The sequence below is a fragment of the Zeugodacus cucurbitae genome, chromosome 6 (assembly GCF_028554725.1).
Source record: "Zeugodacus cucurbitae isolate PBARC_wt_2022May chromosome 6, idZeuCucr1.2, whole genome shotgun sequence".
Taxonomy (NCBI): domain Eukaryota; kingdom Metazoa; phylum Arthropoda; class Insecta; order Diptera; family Tephritidae; genus Zeugodacus; species Zeugodacus cucurbitae.
Window position 1 is genome coordinate 33,782,419 of NC_071671.1, and position 24,640 is coordinate 33,807,058.

The 24,640-nt window shown below is 35.3% G+C and overlaps 1 protein-coding gene across 1 annotated transcript in view; it reads right to left on the minus strand.

Moving 5' to 3' along the window:
- The window catches only part of LOC105218719 (obscurin), a 369,888-nt gene that overhangs the window by 20,878 nt on the left and 324,370 nt on the right, over nucleotides 1-24,640 (minus strand). The window contains exons 31-35 of the mRNA XM_054232816.1: nucleotides 19,567-19,752; nucleotides 16,551-16,788; nucleotides 15,891-16,472; nucleotides 11,130-11,833; nucleotides 6,818-6,950 (exon numbers count right to left, since the gene is read on the minus strand). Coding sequence (XP_054088791.1) covers nucleotides 6,818-6,950; nucleotides 11,130-11,833; nucleotides 15,891-16,472; nucleotides 16,551-16,788; nucleotides 19,567-19,752 — 1,843 coding nt within the window. The remainder of the gene's footprint in view (nucleotides 1-6,817; nucleotides 6,951-11,129; nucleotides 11,834-15,890; nucleotides 16,473-16,550; nucleotides 16,789-19,566; nucleotides 19,753-24,640) is intronic.

A 24,640-nucleotide genomic window follows, 5' to 3' on the forward strand; every position in this document is an offset into this window, starting at 1 on the left:
CCCGAAACTAGTAATGAGAGGTGTAACCGAACATTTTATATTCTTGTATTTTATTTATTTAATGTTGTTAAGATTATACATGATTTGTATATTGGAAATAAAGTCCCCTAGAATAACAAAAATCATTATACCATATACAGTTTATTGGGCTGGGATAATTCATTTTTACTTAATTTTGCTGGGATATCTGCTATATTAACCGAAACATGTACATATACAGTAAACTGCTGCACAAGTGCACTTGAAATCACCAAAGCAATGCGCGACCTACTGCATGTGATTTGTTTGATGACATTTGAAACAATATAAGCAGTGAACCTAAATGGCAACGAAAACAAAAGATATAAGCAAGCCCGTGCTGACTACAATGCATGCGCGTTTTTTAGGCTTGAAAAGCAATGCAATTCAAACACTGTCTTTCTTGCCTAGCGAAAAAGGAACTAGTGCAGCATGCACTTGCTGTTAAATGCTCGTTCTCTATGTACAGAAAGCATGTTTATTAGAGTGGGTCAATTTTTTTCTTGACAAAGTGGTTATCAAAATCGTAAACTACGATGAATTCTAAGAAAATTTGCCCAAGAAACCAAGGGTCTAAAATGAAAATCGAGCTTCCGGTTTTTAACGAGAAACTTTCGTATATTGTATTTTGTAAAAAAAAATCCAATTCCTATTCCACTGTCGATTGTTTGCTTGTTTTGTAGATATCGAAGCTAATTTGCTCAAATTTGGTATGTGATGTTGTATTTAAGCAGAAAATTCGACAGTACAGAAATTTTTTATAGGGGGCCTGCCCACTTATGAGTTCTCTGGAACATTATTACATTATGCCTATGTAAGCGATATTTGGAAAATTATCAAAAGCGGACAAAAACCACGCCCACCTGCCATATAACGGTAATTTTTGAAAACACTAAAGATCAGAAATTTTAATAACTGTTGAAGGGAAACATCTTGAGCTTGGTATTCGGTGTTGTATTGCAGCCAGAAATCCGACTATATGAAAATATTGGCATGTCACCGCCCACTTTTGAGTGCATATGTAAATCTCTGGAACTACTTTATCGATTTCGTGTAAATTTGGTACACATTTTAGATTGTACCTAGTTAGGTGAGATTATGAAAATGATTAAAATTGGGCAAAAACTACGGCCACCTCCCATATAACGGTATTTTTCTGTACGGTCACTGCTTTATTTTTTCGACTCTTGTAGTTGTTACTGTTTTCCTTTTCATTTATTAAAAAAAAGTCAAATCATTCCAATTTCTGTTACACTGTCGATTGTTTGTTTGATTTCCACATACGACGGTTTGAAGTACTGTTAGACAGACCATTGCACTGGTTTGTTTGCTTGTTACATTTTAATGAGTTACCTTTTCGCCACTTATTTTGCGCGCTAGAAAAATCAACTACAAGTGGACCGCGAACTGACAGTGGAGCTCTGACAAAATTAATGCAAATCTGTGAACAGATTCAGGTAAGCAATGAATTAGTACTTTAATAAAGATCTCTATTTTTGGTTCTAAATAAGTAACTTGTTCTTTTTGTAGGTTGTACCCGACTTTCAGCGTATTTTGCTGGGGAATATGCCTCCTTCCTTGTCGTCAGAACAGGAAAAAACTCTTTCAACGGACGTTAAGTACATGTATCGGATAGCCAACGCGATTCATAACGGTTCCTGTCCAGAAGATTTAGGCAACGTGAAACCTGGACCCATCGTTCACTCTCGTTGGTTAACCAAAGCTAGTAGACTTCTGCGATTGTACGTAACAACAAATTCACCATCCGAAAATTTAAGAATTTTAGGAACGTTTGTCATGAAAGTTTACGTACCTATGTACTTTAATGTTAAGTATTACAACTCGGTAATATATGGCAGTCCACTCTTATGTAAATATATTTGTTCAACGCAATATTTACCACAAAATCTGCGCGAAATTGTAAATAATGTTGGTCAAAATAACTCATATTTTGCACATTCAGAAAATGTTCTATTAACAATGCTTTTTGATGCCAGAAAGGAAGTGCGCCAGAGGGCTACAAAAAAAATTTTGTACTATCGTGAAAAACTGTACGACCCAACAAAATTAAGAGCTTACAAAAAACCAACTATAAATTTTGACTGCACTGATTATGTTGAGATGATAAACTTAGATAACAATAGCATTTTGTCGGAGCCGCCCTTCACTGCAAACATACCATATGACCATTTGCTCGAATACATAGAATTTGACAATCCTCCACTTCCGGATCCACAAATTCCTCCACATATTCAAGGAACCGAGCGCTTTGTGCAACTGCTGACTTTCGTTTCACGTCGAACTATAGAAAAAAATCGTGATGGTGTTATGGCAGTCACGGTTGCAAGTCGAAACGCAACATCTAGGATGGACAGCAAACAAGACCTTAAAACTAATTAATTGTGAACTTTAGAAGTATATTATATTTTGTTTGGCGCTTAACAGTTAAGTTTTTGCTTTATATATAGATATAAAATTAAATTGTTAACTGCAATACGATTTCGCGGAAGATTAAAGCTATTAAAGGTTGATATTTTATTTATTATTATTTTAATTTTTATGGGTGGATAGGTAACATATAAAAAAAACAAAATGAAAAGTATGTCGTTAAAAACCGGAAGCTCCATTTTGATTTTAGACCCATGGTTTCTTGGGCAAATTTTCTTAGATTTCATCGTAGTTTACGATTTTGATAACCGCTTGGTGCATTTTTTTGCTCCATACAAATTGACCCACCCTAATGTTTATAAGTTTTTATAAAGTAATTTATATTTTTGCATAAAAATAACAACAATATGCGTTGAGATATATTAGGAGAATGTTTTATTGCACTCGTTGCCATAGGCTTGATTTTCATTGTCATTGCCTTTCGTGCCTTCTCCGACAGTAATGTTTTGAATCAACAATGCTTGGTTAGAAAATGTCATGCAAGCATTTGTCGCTGTTCTGTTCTAAGTGTGTTACATATTAGAACTAAGTTTAATTAATCTGGGTTTTACTGTGCGTAATCTGGAAACACTATTATCAGGTGATCTGTTTATGCTTTGACATGTCACACCATTCTACCGTTACTTGGGTCATGCCATTACGCCGTTTACAAGAACTAATAAAGTTGTTCTTATGTTTATTCTCTTACACCTCATTTTTCTATATAAGCATAGCTTAAGCATAATATCATTCTTCTTGATTGTTCATTATTCAGCTGCTTATTCAGGTGATCGCATGGTACTTATAGCGTACCTAATAAATTTGTGAATAATTTAAATCGTGTTTCATTTGAGTGTTTAGTTCACATGAAGGTGAAATGGTAGATCACGACGATCTCTTAGCTTCAACGGAAGAGACGTTTAACAACATTTGCATCAGATTAAAGCGTAAGATGTCAAGGTATAGTGAGATTCCCAACCAGATGTATATTCAGGCACCAGACATGGTTGGACTCTGTTTCAATTCCAAGCTTCGATGGACAGCCCTCTCTCTTTCCGAGCACCATGTTCAGCATCTCTTAGACTTACCGTACCAGTCAGCAGAGTCTAGAGATACGCTGATAAACTTCGTGGACTGTGTCCGTAATTCATTCAGAGCGTTTGAAATGATGAACGTACCAGTGAAACAATGGAATGCCCTAGCCGTACCATTACTAGGTCCAGTCATTTCTCGCACAGAGTGACCGGACCGTTCTCTTAGCAACAGCAAGAGTGCTACTTGCTGATTCTAAGGGTAATGTGCAAGAATGTCGCGCACTCTGCGATATGGGTTCTCAGTTGAGCTTCGTTAGTAACCGTTTTGAATCTTCCTAGAACCCCCTGCGAGCTTCAAGTCGAAGGTATTGACCAAAGTATTTTAACACGGACAAGGGCATGGTCGGTGTCAGTATGCAGTATCATGCGGATCAGCAATTTCAAATCAATTTCAATGCGTATGTGATTAACTCAACCACGTCCATGATTCCTGCAACCACAGTAGACACTCGGACGAATCATCATCGACGAGGTCTTCATTTGGCAGATCCTGAATTCGCTACACCAGGTTATGTAGAGCTACTCATTGGAGCAAAACATATGGCCTTCTATTGTTCTAAACGACGCTATTGTTGGTTCAAATTATGAACCGTGTGCATTACACACCAGTCTAGGTTGGGTAGTACTAGGTCCTGTAGCGGCGAACGTGTCGGAACCAACTTCATTTTCATCTTTTGCTGGCTTACACGACGATGATTCTTCTACAGATCATCTCTTACGGAAATTCTGCGAAATCGAAGAACCTGTCAACAGCATCGGACCAGAAGTGGACGCATGGGAAGAAATTTTTGTGAATACAGTAACGAGACATCCAGATGGGCGATACATTGTGCAGATTCCATTTCGAGTTGATGCGCCTCAACTTGGAAACTCACATCCGGCAGCACTTCGGCAATTTTTGAAACTTGAACGGACATTGGCAAATGATTATACATTGAGAAATAAATACATTCAATTCATGAGGGAATATGTTAATTTGGGGCACATGGAGGCGATAGGTGGTAATCAGGTTGACTTGAATAACTGTTACTACATCCCTCACCTTGCTGTAATGACCAAATTCAGATTAATGTTTAACGCTTCGTCTAAAACTACGAACGGTGTATCTCTGAACGATACACAAATATGTGGATCACAACTACAAGAGACTTTTGGAGAGAGTCTCCAAGGGACCCCTTGCGTACCTACCAACTTAAGACAGTGACATATGGTATGACAAGCGGGCCTTTTAATGCGATTATGCGTCAGCAAGGGACAACATCCTTCATAGCTTTTATGTTGATGATTACTTAGAAAGTGTACATACGACAGAACTTGCCATCAACCGTGCACATGACGTACATGCCATTCTTCAACAAGGTAAATTTAATTTAGATAAGTGGAACTCCAACTGCGTCCAGGCCCTGGAAGGAATCAGCGGCTCTTAGGCACCAGCATCGGAGATTAACTTTAGCGATTCCAGCACAACGGTATTGGGCCTACGCTGGAATCCTATTACAGACACTTTATTTTTCAAGGTTAAGGTATTAACTTTGACACAATTCCTACTAAACGGATTGTTTTGAGTGATATAGCGAGACTATATGATCCATTGGGTTTGTTGACACCAGTTGTCGTTACCGCCAAGATTTTTGTTCAAAATCTGTGGCTAGCGAAACTGAGTTGGGTTACGCCATTACCACTTGAACTTTGCGAGACTTGGATGAAATATCGGAACAGTCCACAGGCTCTCGAGAGAATCAAAATATCTCGATGGCTAGGAATCCGGGAGAACTCTGTAACGACGGTTGCATGGGTTTTGCGATGCAAGTACCAGAGCTTACGCGGCAGTTTTAGCCGATTGATTGCATTGTTGAACACAACTGCACGAATTCGTCGTTTTATTCCGTCACTCAGTAGTCAACGTTCAAATGAAATAATTACTGCTGAAGACAATATTTAGACCACTTCCAACTATAACACTTTGCCCGGCGTTTTAAAAAGACAATATTGGGTATTTTAGGTATGATAAAAAGCAAAAATTAATCACCAACTAATTGAGAAATAAATTATAAATACCATTACGAAGAATATGTAATATATAAAAAATATACCACAGAACAGAAGTTATTTCAAAATCAATTTCGTTTGAAAGCATTCGGGTATATAGATCCCCGATTGTCCGATTGGATGAAAGCAGTCCAGCTTTGAAAGTGTTCGATGGTTGAAACAAAGGAGGAGGAAGACCTCTAATCCGTTGGAAAGGTCAGGTGGATAGCGACCTGGTTTCGCTTGGTATTTCCAATTGTCGCCGACTTGCAAGAGAAAGAAATTATTGATTCGGCTTTAATAACCTAAGCATAAGTATACAGTGATCCCCGCTTAAGTGCCTTTCCCGCTTAAGTGAGCACATTTTGCAGCATTGTTGTTTTTTCTCTAAATTTACATATAAAATCCCCCTCTTAAGTGCCTTTTCCGCTTAAATGCCTGTAATATTTAAGCCACAAAAAATTTTTTTTGCAATTTTCCACTTTTAAGTACCTTTTCATATTGCTTGACATTGAATGCGCTAAGTATTCAAGTTAAGGAAAAAGGAAGTACCTTTTCATATTGTTTGACATTGAATGCGCTAAGTATTCAAGTTAAGGAAAAAGGAAAACATAGTTTTGTAATGTTTTTTTCATATGTATTGTTATTAGTAAGTGTTTTTGTTATTAATAAGGAATAAATGTGACTTTCATTCTAAAAGACAAAAATTTATATCGAAATATTTGAGAAAAAGTATCTCGAGGCACTTAAGCGGGATTCATTTAAGTGCCTTTCCCGCTTAAGTGTTTCAAAAGTCTTGCATGTTAAGAATGGGCACTTAAGCGGGGATTACGGTATAATACATACATATAGGGGAGGAAGTAAAGTACGTATTGACATTTTCTTTTTTGACACTAGGGCACAGTTTCATCGGAAAAGACGCCATCAGAACTTTATGAATATGGTCGATATTAAAAATTCAACAGTTCACAGGATGCTAATGTGCTCATGCTTGGTTAAGTCTCTTGAATATGGGGTTGGACCCAAAAGTCACATTGTCTGCTTTTTATAGGTTCTGCGGATGACAAGGAATCAAACATATTAAAAACTGCATACCTAGTTTTAATATTAACACAGATGTATCCAACAACAATTTTCTTCGAAATAGAATAGAAATTACAAGTAAACTACTATTCTAACGATTTTTAAAGGACTTATTAATGTATATTATAATTATGTAAATGTATATTATAATATAAAGTAATACTTACAGACCAATCAACGCTATCGTTAAGCGCAAATGAAGGTGATCTTCTGTGAGCCACTTTCATATATTCGCGTAACCTAACTGGAAAACTAACGTCTCTAAGTTGAAGAAGGTAAGTATCTGGTCCATATTGGTAGCTGCAATAAAGAATATTACACTTCTTATATTTTATACGATGTTTTCGTATTCATGTATGTGTAGGATATAAAAAAATACATATATTATTATATAATTATAGTTTTGTATTGCAAAATATTGTGGTTTTTTTTTACAAATCGCCTTCTAATCTTGCCTTTGATTGGCCAAGAGTTCGTATGATCCAATCTAGAAAACTATATACATATATATCGCTCATTTACTTGAATAGCAAATATAGAAAAATGCCATCAGTTTATTGAAAAATCTAGTGGTCTGTAATATATTAAACACAATGTTGAGCATAAATGGAACAAATAGAATGCACTAATGCTTTTTCTCGGGCATAAATGTGACCCACTTTGAATTATGTCGTTATTTGTGAAAAATATAAATCAATTTCGCCGTCATAAGTCAAATGTGTCATTTTTACTGAAAAAAGCAATATGAAAAATTTAATTATTTTTTCATCAATATCGTTATAATACAAAATGTGTCGTTCGTTCTGAAAAGAAAACCAAATTCACCTTTTCACAATATGTGTTGTAACAGAAAATATGTCGTTGTTTCGTAAAAAAAAGTATAACTAATTCTGGCACAACTGAGAACTGTCCTTATTGTGGTTAAAAAATATTGCAACATAACATGTTTAATAACATTCTTATTTCACGGTTTATTTTTCTACGCATGGAAATTTATATAATATGGACGATGAAATTGCGCACATTTCTGCATACTCAACTCAAAAATCGTGTTTTTTGAGTTGTGACACTATTCAAGTAAATGAGCGATATGTTTGCATATAAGAACTCCGTTGAACATATCATGTTCTCCGATGCATACGCAATCGTATTGCGTCACTTTCATTTGTAGTTAAATACTTTATTCCTTAACTTAGTTTAGAGCAGTGTTCATAGCTTAAATTTACTGTAAGCAATTATAACTAATTTTAAAATAAAACCAATAAAAAATATTTATTTGTTTTGAATTTTTTTGACGATTGGTGAGATCGGAATGTGTCCAGCTGGAACCTCAGGTGGTATTATTTTTGTTCCGGTCACTTACTTTCTCCATTTTCGGAGGGTCAATACTGAATACGATTTATGAGAGTTTCAGGCAATGAGGGTTTCAGTCGGGATTTAAAAGCACCTCCAATAAGAAACCAACCAAATCTTTTTGCCAACCCTCCTTTAGGATGGTCAAAGAGAGCTTATCGAAGTAATAAATCGATCGTAAACTTCTATGCATATTTGATGTTCAAATTCTTTGACATCTCAATGTGTAACACACATGATGCCATACAAAGAAATATGGCAGAGTATCTCTTTGTGGCCAGGGTGGTTGACTGTGTCCCTTGACCCACAATAATACAAATCTGTACGCGAAGCCATTTGTTGGCCTTGTATAATTTGGACTATACATATGTATGTTTGAAATCAAATGTTCAAAATTTGCGTTTTTTATAATATTTTGCATTATTAACAGATCAGACAAAATACTAATATTTGGGCATTTAAATTAAAATACCCCACATTTACTACGGTAAATAATTTGTATATACTGATTAATATAGATAATAATTATTTAAATCCCGGTTAGCGATATTATGGTATATTATAACAACCGGTTTTCGAACTTTCAGTGATAAATAAAGTGAATTAATACGTATCAACTGGCAAATAATATTTTTTTATATTATTTCCGTGGAAAATTAAAATATCGCTGCTGAAGATCCCAAAACATTTCTTCAAATAACTTAAAATTTCGCGTTTCAATTTATTTTTATTGTTCTAAGTTCTAATAAGAGATTTTGCATGATGGTTATAAATGTCCAAACCCTACGCGATTTCTGAATTTGGTATCCCTTCTAGACGGCCATACCTTAGCTATCGGTAGGGCCTCTCAATCCGGTAAGGTCGATGGCTTGCACCGAAGCTAAAAACTATCCGCTCAAACAGATTGCAGCGTCTGACCAAAGGTCAGTGGCGGCTACAACGGGCGTCTGTCCTTCATCAATGCGGCATATATACATACATACATTTGCATGGACGCTGCTCTAAGCTGAGGTATTTCTACAATGTTCTATTGCACGGATTAAATTATTTCTCCACAAAAGAAAGTAGCACAATACTATTGTATATTCGCAAGTCTGTTTAAACGTTTGGTATAGTTTGTTCGAATCGCTACTCTACAATGTTTGACGAATCGAAGACATCTATAGTGGCACATATTCGTTTAGACGCGGCCTTAATTTTATTTTTGCTTCCTTCTCTATCTTTTATCGATGACTTTCTTAAAACTAATTCTAATTCATATTGTTTGTAAGCTAACGGAAATTAGTAATTAGTACACAAACATGTTTTCGTTGTTGTTATATATATTTCAGTTCCGTTTAAAAATATGATAAGCAAGGAAGGAGTTCGGTGCGACGGAACATTTTATACTCTCGCGATTTATTGATGTAATTTTATTAAGATAATATACAATTTGACCCATATATTCGGCATAAAGTCCAATAGAATAACGAAAATCATCATATATTGTATATGAGTGCTGTTGTAATTCCTAAACCGATTTCACTCATTTTCCCCACCACGCTACACTATATCCAAGACTATATGCCCACTTACTATCTATCTCACATATTAACCGATATATGCGGAATAAAGCCCGCACATAATTAGGCATGTGGGAGCTAGGGGAAGTTCTGATCCGATATTAATAATTTTTGGAACAGAGACACACAATTAGGAATTAAATTAAAATATCTGAAAGATTTGCCGATATTTTCGGTGAAAAATTACCCTTTGGCACTGAGTTCTTCATGTAGATATCCGGGGCCTTGAAAAGTTATAGTCCGATTTCGAAATTTTTCCATAAGTGAAGCCACAGATGATATACAGTATTTGTGTAAAGTTGTATTCCGTTATCTCCATGGGTTCCTTATGTATATATTATAAAGTGAACGTATCAGATGGAATTTAAAATTGAGTTATACGGGAAGTTGGCGTGCTTTTAAACCGATTTCGCCCATTTTTCATCCGTGTTGTCAGGGGGTCAAGGAAATATTATATACCGAATTTCATTGAAATCGGTCGAGTAGTTCCTGCCACGCCCATTTTTCAATCTGAAGTGCAGCTTCCTTCTGCTATTTCTTCTGTAAAATATAGTGTTTCTGACGTTTTTCGTTAGTGTGTTAATTTTCAACCTAACATTTGTATGAGAGGTGGGCGTGGTTATCATCCGATTTCAACTATTTTCATGGTATGTGGTGGGGCACCTAAGAGAACCGACTGCAGAAATTTTGCTTCATTGGTTTATGAGATATATACAAAAAACTTTTTGTGGGCGGGGCCACGACATCCAAAAATAGCCCTTAGTAGGACGATCATTTGTACCAAATTTTGTGGACGTGGCAGTCGTCAGATTTTGCCTATTTTCGAAAGCAACCCTCTCACGGTCCCAAGGAACATGTGTTCCAAGTTGAACGTTGCACGGACGGACGGACAGACAGACATTCGGATTTTGACTCGTCTCGTCACCCTGATCATTTTGATATGTATAACCCTATATCTAGCTCGTTAAGTTTTATGACTTACAAACAACCGTTACGTGAACAAAACTAGCAACTTTTGTTGCGAGAGTATAAAAAGAACAAATCAATCTTTACAATAAGGTTGGTTATGCAAATCGGAAGATCGTGATTTGAATCCTGTGGAAAACATTTGGAGGTACATATCATGAAAAATCTATGGACAAAAAGTCCAAGGATACCTTTATAGAACTGTATTAGGGCTCAAGTAGGACAGGAAAGAGACTTGGGAAGATTGTGATCATACGAAACTGAAAAATTTAGTAAACTAGATGTCAAATCGTATTTTTGAAACTATTAATAAAAATGGAAGACCAATTAATTATTGAAAACTTAATAAATATGAGCATATAAAAAATTAAATTGGTGCGTTTAAACGAATATGTACTTCTATTTCATCATAATATTAAAAGGAGTTTAATTAAATATAACAACAACACAAAAGCAGGCTTTTGTAATAAATATACTTTCCAAGTAGCTTAGTAAACAATTTGACTTATAATTTTTTTTATAAAATTTGCAATTTTGTGCACTATCGAACACAATGGACATTATTTTTTTGATAAAGCAATATTAATTTAGTACTTACTGACTCTCGGACTGAATTAAACCCAGCTCATAATCTGGGTGCAAATATTTTGACATCGTGTTTTCCCTTTTCGTGGAACGTTTTTTCGGTTCTGGTAATAGTTCTGGAGTAGGTTCAGGGGTATATGAATGACCTGGAGGATAAACCATTCTAGATGGATGAGTATAACAGCCACTGAGTCGTCTACGTCGGAAATATTGTTTACAGGATGCATTTCTCATCCAATCATCAAATTGGTCTTGATAGCTTTGTAGATTATCTGTGGTGATTTGGTATTCTTTTCCAGTCGGTAATGAGTCCAACATAAAAAACCAAGGATGTTTCAAGGATGTTCTTACATCCATTCGATCTTCTGCTCTATAGGATAAAAGGCGGGAAATAAAATCTCTTCCATCATCCGATATGTGAGACCAAATTGAATCACTAAATTCCCAACGCCCCTCACGAATTTTGGACAATGTCTCAAAGTCATCACTGCCTCGGAAAGGGTTACGACCACTTAATAGTACAAAGGTTACAATACCTACAGCCCACATATCGTGAGCAAATCCAACACCCTCTTTATTAACAACCTCAGGCGAAACATATTCTGGTGTTCCGAAATCTAGAGTCGTTAGAGCGTGAGTGTTAATTTTTCGGGAGAGACCAAAGTCTGCTATTTTCAAGTTCTTGCTTCCTACAACAGATATCAGTAAATCCTTTATCTGAAAAATAAACAAACCATATAAATTCTTAAAATTAAGTATTTTGGAGATTATCAATAAGTATTAAAATAGCAAATTACACCTACAATGGTATAACTTATTTTGAAGTTTAGTATCTTCTGCAAACTTCCACTTTTATGTTTTGGTTTATTCTTATGAAGTTTTAAGTTAATATATTTAGATAAATAATAAAGGTTATTTAAACCTACAAATATATACATAAAGAACTCACGCCACAACATACTTTAAGTAAGAGTACCTCAGTAGCACAGTCTTACATACGTTTGGCATATACATTATTTATAGAGAGCGCTATTATACATACATAATTTGTTTTTGTGGAGGGCGGCGGAAAGGGTTGCACTTCCTCCACTATGTGTGTGCGTTGCAAATCACACCGACTCTATAGTCCTAAATTCCTTGCTGCATATAGCGATCGTGGACTTAGTATTTCTACTGCAAGATTTGTGCTGGTTTCGCACTAATAGTACTAACTATAGCAATTCTTTCGATAACGGAATTTTTTGGAGTGGCACTGAACCGTGGTATTCAGTCATGTTGGGATTGCTTGTATTTAATACCGTTTTCGGTGCTTACAATCAGGTTCATATCCTGTTACGGGTGAATGAGTCGGAAGGTCCATTAAATGCATACAAGTCCATATCAGTAAGGAATATCAAAGAAAGGATTGCGGACTATTTTGATGTTTTATTTAATACTAGTGACCCGACGAAGCGTTGTTGTGGGTATGGTATAAGTTTATCAACATATCGCTCATTTACTTAAATAGTGTCATAACTCAAAAAACACGATTTTTGAGTTGAGTATGCAGAATTGTGCGCAATTTCATCGTCTATATTGTATAAAAATTTCATTCCGATGCGTAGGAAAATAAACCGTGATATTAGAATGTGCCGTTCTTAAACTTGTTATATTGCATTAGTCTTTAACCACATTAACGACACTTCTCAGTTGTGCCAGAATTAGTTATAATTTTTTTACGAAATAACGACATATTTTGTGTTCCAACACATATTGTGAAAAGGTGAATTTGATTTTCTTTTCAGAAAGAACGACACATTTTGTATTACAACGATATTGGTGAAAAATTAATGAAATTTTTCATATTGCTTTTATCAGCAAAAACGACACATTTGACTTATGACGGCGAAATTGATTTATATTTTTCACAAAAAACGACATAATTCAAAGTGGGTCACATTTATGCTCAAGAAAAAGCGTTAGTACACTCTATTTGGTCCATTTATGCTCAACATTGTATTTAATATATTACATGCCACTAGATTTGTCAATAAACTGATGGCAGTTTTCTATATTTGCTAAATAAGAGACAATTGAAAACTTAAAGCCGCTCTCCTGAAAAATCGACTTTTTTGAGTTGTGACACTATTCAAGTAAATGAGCGATATGTATATTCTAATTAAATATATGATATAGTAAAAGTGTGTAGGGAATCCCTTTAAGAATATGACAAAATTGTTATAGCCGGTTCAGATTTTTACGTGATGTCGTGAAAATTATTCCTAAAAATTTTCGTAGAGTTGATATTATACACAAAACATCATACATAGTTACCCTTTTGTACAATGATACTCTGTTCTAACTGCATTTCTTTAGTCGTTGCAGTAGTCCTATTTTGATCATCTACAATACCAGACTTCTCATAGTGCCAAGCTCCAAGTTCCAGATCAGGTTATCGATTGACCAAATGGCCGACCGGACAGACGGTTGGACATTACGACTAATATTTTAAATATAAACTATTCTATCTCTCATTGGATTAAACTGCATACAGGTGCATAGTTTCATTAAAAGCAGTATAGTAGTTTTTGCGTGAATCCCGAACAAACAACGTGACATGAAAATTTTCTACATATAGAAGAAGATGGTGATAAGGTTTTATTCATAACACCCTAAAAAAATTTCACATTTCCAACGCCAGCAACGGATAAGACATTGCATTGCGTAATTTCAGGAGAAGGATTTCAGGATTCGTAATTCACGATCAAACTCTTTATTTATGCTTTTTATTGTGTTCATTGAAAATCGACCTTTATTTAGATTTTACATTTTAATAACGTTTTTGCTAATTTTTGCTGTTTAATTGTCGGACGAAGACCGTTTTGTTTAAATGTTTCATTTATTAAAATTTTCAATAAATACTTAATTATTAGATGGTGGATGGGGGCATATGGGTTTGGGACCCTCCACTTAAGAAAACATCCTCAATTAAAGACCGAACAGAGAATCAGATGAGAAACCCCACTTTTTATAACGACCTCTGCAAACGTTTTAAGGATCACGATCATGCCCTCAAATCGCCTGGAATGTCCGGACCCTTAATTGGGAAGGTGCCTCTGCCCAGCTGGTTGATGCCCTCATAACCCTAAAGGCTGACATCACCGCCATCCAAGAAGTGCGATGGACGGGACAAGTACGGAAGAAGGGCGATCCTTGTGACATCTACGTGCGTGAGTATGAAAAGCTTGAAAAGCTGGCCCAAATGGGTAACGCTCGAAAATTTTATGAAAAGATGAGGCGATTTACAGAATGTTTCAAGACCGGAGCATTATCATGTAGAGACCGAGGAGGTAATCTGGTAACGGTTGTCCAGAGCATACTGGGATTATGGAGAGAACACTTCTCCGACCTCCTGTATGGCAGTGAAACTACAACACCAGGAGGTGGCGAACCTGATTCCCCAATCGATGACGATGGAATAGATGTTCCATTACCCGACGATAGCAATTACCCGCTCGCAGAACAACAAAGCGGCGGGGCCGAGTGATTACCGGCCGAGCTATTCAAATACGGTGGCGAAAAACTGATAAGGTGCATGTATCAGCTTCTTTGTAGAATATGGTCGGAAGAAAGCATGCCCGACGATTGGAATCTCAGTGTACTCTGCCCAATCCATAAAAAGGGAGACCCCACAATCTACGCCAATTACCGTGGGATAAGCCTCCTTAACATTGCATACAAGGTCCTATCGAGCGTATTGTGCGAAAGAGTAAAGCCCACCGTCAACGAACTGATTGGGCCTTATCAGTGTGGTTTTACACCTGGAAAACCCACCATGGACCAGATATTCACCATGCGCCAAATCTTGGAAAAAAACACGAGAGAGAAGAATCGACACTCACTACCTTTTAATCGATTTTAAAGCTGCCTTCGACAGCACGAAAAGGAGCTACCTCTATACCGCGATGTCTGAATTTGGTATTCCCTCTAAACTAATACGGCTATGTAAGGTGACGTTGAGCAACACCAATGCTCCGACAGGATCGGGAAGAACCTCTCCGAGCCGTTCGATACCAAACGAGGTTTCAGGCAGGGTGACTCACAATCGTGGGACTTATTCAATCTATTGCTGGAAAAAATAATACGATCTGCAGAGCTAAATAGAGAAGGTACAAACCAGACTTGATAGGGAAGCGAAGCGTATGGGTCTGGTGGTGAATGAGGACAAGACGAAATATCTCCTGTCATCAAACAAACAGTCAGCGCACTCGCGTCACTGTTGATATTCATAACTTTGAAGTTGTAGATTATTTCGTTTATCTGGGAACCAGCATTTACAACACCAGCAATGTCAGCCTCGACATCCAACGCAGAATCACTCTTGCCAACAGGTGCTATTTTGGACTGAGTAGACAATTGAAAAGTAAAGTCTTCTCCCGACGAACCAAAATCAAACTCTATAAATCGCTCATTATTCCCGTCCTGATGTATGGCGCTGAAGCGTGGACGATGACAACATCCGATGAGACGACTCTTGGGGTTTTCGAGAGAAAGGGTTTGCGTAAGGTTTACAGTTGGCGCCAAAAAGCAAAAAGGAGAAACGAGTGGCGCTCTCTGGTGGATTCGGCTATAATCGCTTAAAGCGGTTAAAGTACCTACGTCAAATATATATATATATATATATATATATATATATAACAACTAATGCTCAGATTATTAATAATAAGACATATGTGTATAAGAACAAACATCTTTTTGGGTTTACTTTGAATATTAAATATATATTGACTCTTACCGTCAGCCCCATATGCCCAATACCATGATCATGCATGTGATCCAAACCCCACAATACTTGTCTTATGTAGTATGCAATATCTCTTTCACTGTAATAGTTCCGCTTAAGTAAATTGTCCTTGACGAGTTCTCCACCGGCTGCTAACTCCATAATTAAGGTAACATTTTTGTCAAGGTCATAAGCATCATGTAGTTGAATTAGATTTTTATGATTGAGGCCATTCATTATTTCCAGCTCATTTAACATGAACGGTCGTAATTCAAGCCGGCCATACATAATTTTTGCAGCATAGTTATCACCCGTTGCACGTTTAACCGCGTGATATGTAATACCTTGTGTACCACGTCCTATTTCATCTCCGATGTCGTATTTATCATTATAACGGTTTTGTTTCGCTCGAATGTATGGCTTCCTTCCATATGTTTTATAGATATATGTATCTTCATTATCCTCTACATGAACCATCACAGAAGTGCTTATGGAACCTGCCACGTTGCGGGCACAAACTGAATATAGACCCTCATCTTTAATTATTGCATCATTGATTGAAAGTACATAAATATTGGGCTCGTAGTAATTAGTCTGCAACGATAAGAGGAAAAGTTTACAGAATCATTAATAATGTGGGAACTCTTATAATACCGCATTTTGAATACAGACCTTTACTCGAGCACTGTCGGCCAAGGGTTGCCAGTCTTTATACCATCTGATTTCTGGTAATGGATCCCCAACGATATGAGCTTCTAAACGTCCATTTTTTCTCATCATTATATAAGTTTCATCGGGTCTTTTTAGAAAACGTGGATAATCAGCAATCAATAATTTGACTCGCTGCCTACATTCGCCATATTCATTATTGGCAACTGCTTCATACCAACCAACATCTCGCTCAAGCATCCTATCCGCAATGAGTAGAAATATCTTAAGTTATTACCTCACAATTGAATCAGATAAAACAAAATGTTAACAGCAAGTTTAGTTGATATTACTTTACTAGAAGTTGTTTTTGAGACACATATATTTTTAATCACATGTGATGCAATCCTACAAGAAATACTAAAGCAAGTATTACTTGAAAACTAAATACATTTTCCAAAAAATGTAAATGCCACTTTACATCGGCAGATATAACATTATATGCTTTAAAAAATCAGATTTTATTTCGAATTTGGTATTTTCGCATGTCTCGTTCCTAAACTGATCACAAATTCTCAATTGCATTCAAATCTGAAGATTGCGCAGGTGTTTGTACTATGTGGTTAGTTCCAAATTAGACAAACTTTGCACAACTCCGAATTTGTGCTTCGGATCTTTATCTTGATAGTACCGAAAGTTATCAAAAGTATTTAATTTCTCGGCATTTTGTAGCAAATTTCGTTTCAAAATGTCCAGATACATACTTTTGTACATAGTACAATCGATGAATTCCAAATTCCTGACACCAGGAGACGACATGCATTTTGGGGTTGTAGCTCATCAATTGGTTTTTTCCATACATATTGTAATTTCCAGATTGGATTTCCAAAATAAATCGTTTACTCTAAAACTATCAATATATATTTCAATCCGATATAAAGAGGTTGAAATTACTCTCATCAGCAAAAATTATGGTATTCCAGAAGCTTGCAGGCTTATATAACTGTTCGTTTGCAACCTTTAACCTTGCTCTTCGAGTTTTAGCATTGATATATGGTTTACTTCGGGCTGAGCGGCCATTTAAATTAGCTTCTCTGAGCAATCTTCTTGAGGTTTTGGGATGACTGTTCTTCCCAAGAACTTTTTCTAGTTCGTTGCTTTAAGCTGGGGACTTAAATGGGGATTTTCTCGTATTTTCCGTGCAATCTAACGGGAGTCACTTTCGTTAAATGTTTTATTATGAGTCGATTTATTTTATTTGCGATACGATTTTCAAGAATATAACATTAAATGATATGGCGAATAGTTCCTTGACTCGCCTTTATAATACTTAGGACTAACTCGCACACTTCAATTTTGATTTGGCGGCCCATTTTAAAATATACTTTACAAATGACAATACCAAAATGTCAAAACTTTTAAATATCATTCCAGGATAGCTCACATTTATAACAGTATTTACTTTGCATTCGAAAAGCGGCGACAAGCCAAGAAAGTTAAAGAAATTACCATACAGAAATTTACTGAAGCTCGCCTATCTTTTCAATACTTTAATCCGTCTGACACATTTTCCAAGTCTTTGGAAAATTGCCGAAGTTGTTATTGTTCCTAAACCAGGAAAGGATCCTCATATAGTCTCGTCATATAGACCCATTTCACTATTTCCACAAATCTCAAAACTTTTTGAAAAATTAGTTTATCGCATCAGTTCGCTTCGGGAAACAAGCATTCAACAACAGAACAAATTCATAGGATAACATCCGAAATAGAAAAATCCTTGGAGGAGAGAAACATATGCTCAGCCGAATTCCTTGACTCAGCGCAGGCGTTCGACGAAGGCCTTATGCAAAAACTAAAATCATGTCTTCCGATTGAGTATTGTGCTCTTCTGGAATCGTATATCACCTTAAGATTTTTCGGTGTAAAACAAGAGACTGAATTCTCAAAACTAAAAGAAATTAAAGCAGGAGTACTTTAGGTCCATTTTTGTACATTCTGTATAGAAGAGACTTACCATTAGCACCAAACAGCATGACTGCCACTTTTGCTGGTGACACCGCAATACTATGCGTCGAAAAAAGAGATGAAAAAGCTGCGCTAAACTTGCAACATGCAATCAACTCTGTGGTAAATTGAACTCAAAAATGGAAAATAGAACTAAACGGTGGCTAGGCCGTTCATGTAAATTTTACAAACAAAAGAATCAGTTATCACCCTATAAGTATTCTAGATGTCTGCATACCATATGCAAATACAGCCAAATATCTTGGCATTACTCAAGATGCTAAACTACGCTGGAAAGAGCATATCAAAATAAAAGGAATTGAACTTAATCTCAAGTTATCAAAAATGAAGTGGCTAATTGGACGAAGGTCAAACCTGTCCATACACAACAAAGTGCTTCTCTATAAACCAATAATAAAGCCGGTATGGTCATATGGTTCGCAACTGTGGGGATGTGACAATGATAATAGTATTAATATTTTATAACGTTTTCAAAACAAGGTGCTAAGAGGCATTGTAAAATGCTCTTTGGTACTGCAGAAATGCTGATATTCATCGAGACCTAAGGGTTAATACAGCCACCGAAGAAATAACGATTCAGGCAGAGGCCCACTACAAAAGGCTTAATGAACATGTCATAATTTAGTTGGAAGTTAAAATAAAAAGGTTATAGTTTTAAAAATGTTTGTAATAAAAAAAATGGCTTTAATCTTGTATTTCGGTATACGAACATGCTTTTAATTAACGCTTGTAAAATAAATAATTTTTTCGTTTTTATTTATTTAAAAGATTAAACATATATGTACCAAATCAATAAATTAGTAAACGTTTTTTATTTCGAAATATAAACATGATTTTTTACTAAGCGATTTTTCATATCGTTGCTGCATCATTTTGGCTGTGAGTAACTCTATATCTATTTCGAATTTATTTGAGGTGTTAAAAACAACTGGTTAAAAACAAAACTATTATACTCTGTGTAGCATGTTGCAAGAGTATTAAAATAGCAAATTCTATTGATTAAAAATGCACTTACTTATTTATGAAGAGTGTAGCTTGGCCATTTCGTGTATAGCTGTAATCAAACCTTCCTCCAGGCTCTATGATTGTGCCATCAAAATAGTACGTCATCTTGGGTTTTGGATAACCATATACAAACCACATTAACTCAGTGTTATGACCTTTGACTCCATAACAGTAATCGGCTTCTCGTCTTAAAAATCTGTCGATTGGAAACAATGAATTTTAAGAACCAATTTTAATAAAATCAAAATTATGATCTTCAATTTGCAATATTTTGTTGTCACTGGAATATGGACACTGTGTACACTCAAATTCATTATAATTTGTTAGTTTCGTAATTTAAGCAAATTATCTACAAGGGGCATCCAGGAAATATAAACCGACATTTCCTTCAGCATCACTTGCTTTCATTAATGTATCTTCTTTATGTGGGGATTCAACAGGGCATTCCTAGCTAGTTAAATATTCAAATATTCAACCATAGACAACTAGTAGTAGTAGCTAATAGTTTTACTTTCATTTTTATGAAATGAGCGTCTATTCTAATGTTTTGAATAATAAATTTGCGGTTTATATGGAATGTCGGTTGCGTTTTTTATTCCACAGTTCTTTCACGCTCTCGACACGGGAATGGAATAAAAAGTATCATATATTTTTTTCCCGGTCCTAAGCTACCTCCAAACCAAATTATGTCAAATAGGTTCAGCGGTTCTCGAGTTATAAATAGTGTAACTAACACGACTCTCTTTTGTATATAGATATAAATACATAGATACATAACTATAAAATTCTTGTCAAATAATTACGACATTTTTTGTACTGGAAATTAGAATATTCATGTTTTTGGCCTATAATATTATTATCTACCTAAAATTATATCCCTGAAGAGGGAAGCGAGACGCATTTGTAGACAAAAAAGAAAGAGGCCGAAATGCGTGAGTATGAAGAGAAGGTAATGCTCGAAAATTTTACGAAAAGATCCGGCGACTAACTGAAGGTTTTAAGACCGGAGCACACTCCTGTAGGACCCCAGAGGTGATCTAGTTGTTGATGACCAGAGTATACTGTGTTGGTGGAGGGACACTTCTCCAGCCTGCTGAATGGCAGTGAAAGTACACACCAGGAGATGGCAAACCAGATTCCCCAATCGACGACGATGGAACAGATGTTCCATTGCCCGACCGTGAAGAAATTCGAATAGCAATTGCCCGCTTGAAGAAAAAAGTTAGCGGCGTTTTAATCTGTAAGCTTTTATGAATGGAATACACTACGATCAAGTGAATATAATAAAATCCAATTTTTGGTAAACATTTGAAAAAAAATGCGATTTTTTTTAGTTTATTGGTTTAAAAAAATGAAGTTTATGGATTTTTTAATAATAATAGAGCGTTTCAGGCGTTTACATTTACTGAAAGTGCTATGGCCACTGATCGACTTTTTAATCATCCGTCAAATATCCAAGGACTTCATTACCGTGGAAAATGACCTTTAAGAAAATATAACAACACCTGATCTTTTGGAAGTTGAAATTTATGAATTTACGAAAGTTATTCAAGAATCGGCTTGGAAAAGCACTCCTGTTTTAAAACAAAAATCTTTTTTACTAAATACCCAATCATACGGCAAAGCAGAGCTGAACAATTTAACCAAGCTTCTTAGCAACAAAATAAAACAAATTATAAATCAAAACATATTTAGCTATATTAAGATTAATTAACACCAAATAAAAATACAGACTTTTCTCTTTGGGATGCTCTAAAAATGCTAGGAAATCGAAATTGTCAAATACTCTTTTTAGAAAGCCCGACGGATCCTGGCATAAAAACGACGAAGAAAAAGTGGAAGTTTTTTCAGAGAAACTTACTAAAACGTTTAGTCCATTCGCGTTCCATGATACCTTAACACAGCTAGAAGCACCGCAATATGTAGCGAAATTCAACCAACAACAAATAAAGAAGTGGAAAATATCATCAAAACTAGATCAAAACCTAAAAGGCTCCCGGCTTCGACTTGATAACAAGTGATATACTAAAACGTCTAATACTCAGAGCATTAACAAAGCTTACATCGATAATAAACGCTTGCTTAAATCTTAAATACGTCCCAATGTCATGGAAGGTAACCGAAATAATTTTGGCACAAGAACCTGGTAAAAGTGCACATGAAGCCTCGTCATATCGACCAATCTCTTTGTTGCCTATTTCTACATCAGTTCATTCATCAATTAAGACTTGTCTTACTACTTTATCTAACTGATCTAACTTACTTGAGCGACGTTACTTCAGAATTAAGCAGGGACAACCATATACCACGTTGCAACCAATAAAAACAGGTGTACCCCAAGTAAGTTTTCTGGGACCACTCTTATATATATTGTTTACTTGCGATATGCCAACTCCAGAAACCTGCACAACTGCCACATTTACTGATGATACCTGCATCAAAACGACAGGCAAAACTAAAGTATAATCGGCCAACCGAATGCAATCATAACCAAATAGTGGAATGGACACGGAGATGGTGTATTACTTTAAACGAAACGAAGTCAATATATGTAAACTACACTAACAAAAGTTTTAGATATATCCCCCTACATATTGATCATTAGGTAATTCCGTACTCTACCTCTGCGAAATATCTTGGCATAACGCTAAAATAAAGTTTTACGAAAATTTGTAAATGCCCCGTGGTATATACAAAATGCAGACTTACACCGTGATCTTCATGTAAAAATGGTCCAGTAAGTTATTCGCGAAGTAGCAATGTAGCGTGGTTGCGAGGTTGCATAATCACGTTAATCCTGAAGCCCGACGACTAGGAGAAGCTAAAAGTAGCAGGCGTAGACTAAAGCCAATAACGTTTCATGACCTTATGTGAAAATAAAAAATATTATACTTATATTTAGTTTATGAAAGAAAACTTCCTAAAAGCGCTTGTATTGTTTTCATCTTTTAAGGTTAGAAAATAATTACTGGTTAGTATAATTTATTTTTTCTAGTTGTAATTATATGAAATGTAAAACTATATTTACTTACGTTTTAATAAAAAAAAAAATAGTGTAATAATATTGGGGCGGTATTCTCTTACAAGCTCACCTTAAGTCTATAGTCCGCAGACTGTTACTCTCTTCTATGAAAGTGAATTGTCACCTCTCTGAAAAAGGCTGTTATCTGAAGCATATCTAATGTAAAGCCACCTCTGTTTAAAAAACGCTGCAGTGACCAGCAAGTTTGAAGCTAGGAGTAAGTAAAGTAGAAATGCAAATTCTACAAATTTTTGATATTTTCCCATGTGTACGGTGTAAAGTAATGTTGAAAATATGACAACCAGGGCTAGCCTTATTTATGCTTATTCCCCTTTACGATCATAATGTTCTTCAGTTACGTGTCATTTTTGAACATTGGAACAGAAATACATATGTAGTTCATGAAATTATTGTTTAATAAACTATTGAATTGATCGGTTAACATTTACATCGAGTCTTTTTTTTCCTTCCGGCTCTCTGCGGTGAATTAAGTTCGCAACAAGTAAAGTAAAGAGGGGATGTAATGAATATATTTACAATACATTTGGTTAAAGAAATACGATATCCAACAATTTCACCGATATATGGCATGTAGTAAAAATACTAGCGATATGGAAATATAATTTGGTTCAAGTATCTAAGGAAATATCAAAATTCGTCAAAGTAGTTAAAATTTAGGCATTTTTTAATTTTCTGCTCTCGGAATAATGTTGTATGTACCTTTTAGCTTAATAATAAACAATTGGACTTGCTTGCTTTTGTTCTTTTAAATTAGTGGGAAGAAACGAGTTGAATAAAATTGTCGTCAATTCGTATGCCAAGGATTACCAAAAATCAGAATTTTCAATTAGACATGCACAGTTCGAAATACATATGTATGTATTTATATGGCAGAATACTATATTTATATGACCAAAAAATCGATTGACAAAATCAAAGTGTATTCAACAAAGTGAACTAAGTATAATTTAAAAAAAAAAATTTTTGAAATGAATAAAAGAAAATGCCGAATACTTTCTGTTTATGCAAAACAAATCATGGAAGCAATTTACTAATGTTTTGTGCTCCAACTGACAAATTGCAAAAAAATTTATCAATATATATTATATTGTTCAAGATAAAAAAGACGGGTTAATGTAAACAAATACATGAATTCTTTACTATTTTATTGTCAAAAACGGGTATGTCAAATACTTAGTTCACTTTGTTGAATACACTTTGGACAAAATGTAAACGAATTGACTCTAAAATGATCAAAATTTGTATGGTAAAACCGTTTTATCTGGAAATATAACGGGACTTTCTAAAAATATCGAATCGAATACGTGAGTACATGTTCGTTTTCACAGTGCAGCGAATACTTCTCAACTAAAGGGGAAATTTAAAGTGGTCTGTCGAATAATTACGTTCCTGAATTTGAATGATTTTAAATGTATTTTTAAGAGAAAGGTATATATTTTCTGTTCCAATAATAATAAAAGCTAATTTCTGTTGTATTTTTTTAAATTAATGCTTTTCTTTTCTTTGTTTTTTGGATATTTTGTATGTGTATTTTTTTATGCGTATCGGATTATAACCACGCCCACCTCCCATACATATTTTATGTTGAAAACTTCTAAAAGTGCTTTAATTTAGTAAGGAAAAACACCATAAACCCTAAATTTTATCGCAAAGAGAGTATGGAAAAGCTGAATTAAACTTGGCATAAAAAATAAACAATGGGCATGGCGACGCTCACTTATGGGTTAAAAACCATATCTCAGGAACCACTCGACCAATTCCAACGAAATTCAGTTCATACATTTTTTGACTCCCTATATTACAGTTTGAAACTTGGCGCAATCGATTTACTACATTTACACCACAATTTTGAATTCCATCTGTTAAAATACTACATTTAAAGTGTGATATCACCGAAATCGGACTATAATCTTTCAAGACTGGTTTGTAATTTATTTGTTAAATATCAGATAATAATGTCTTATTAACAATCTGTATATATGTATATGTATAGGAATGTCTTATTAGAATCTGTATATGTGTATTATGTAGAGTGGGCGGG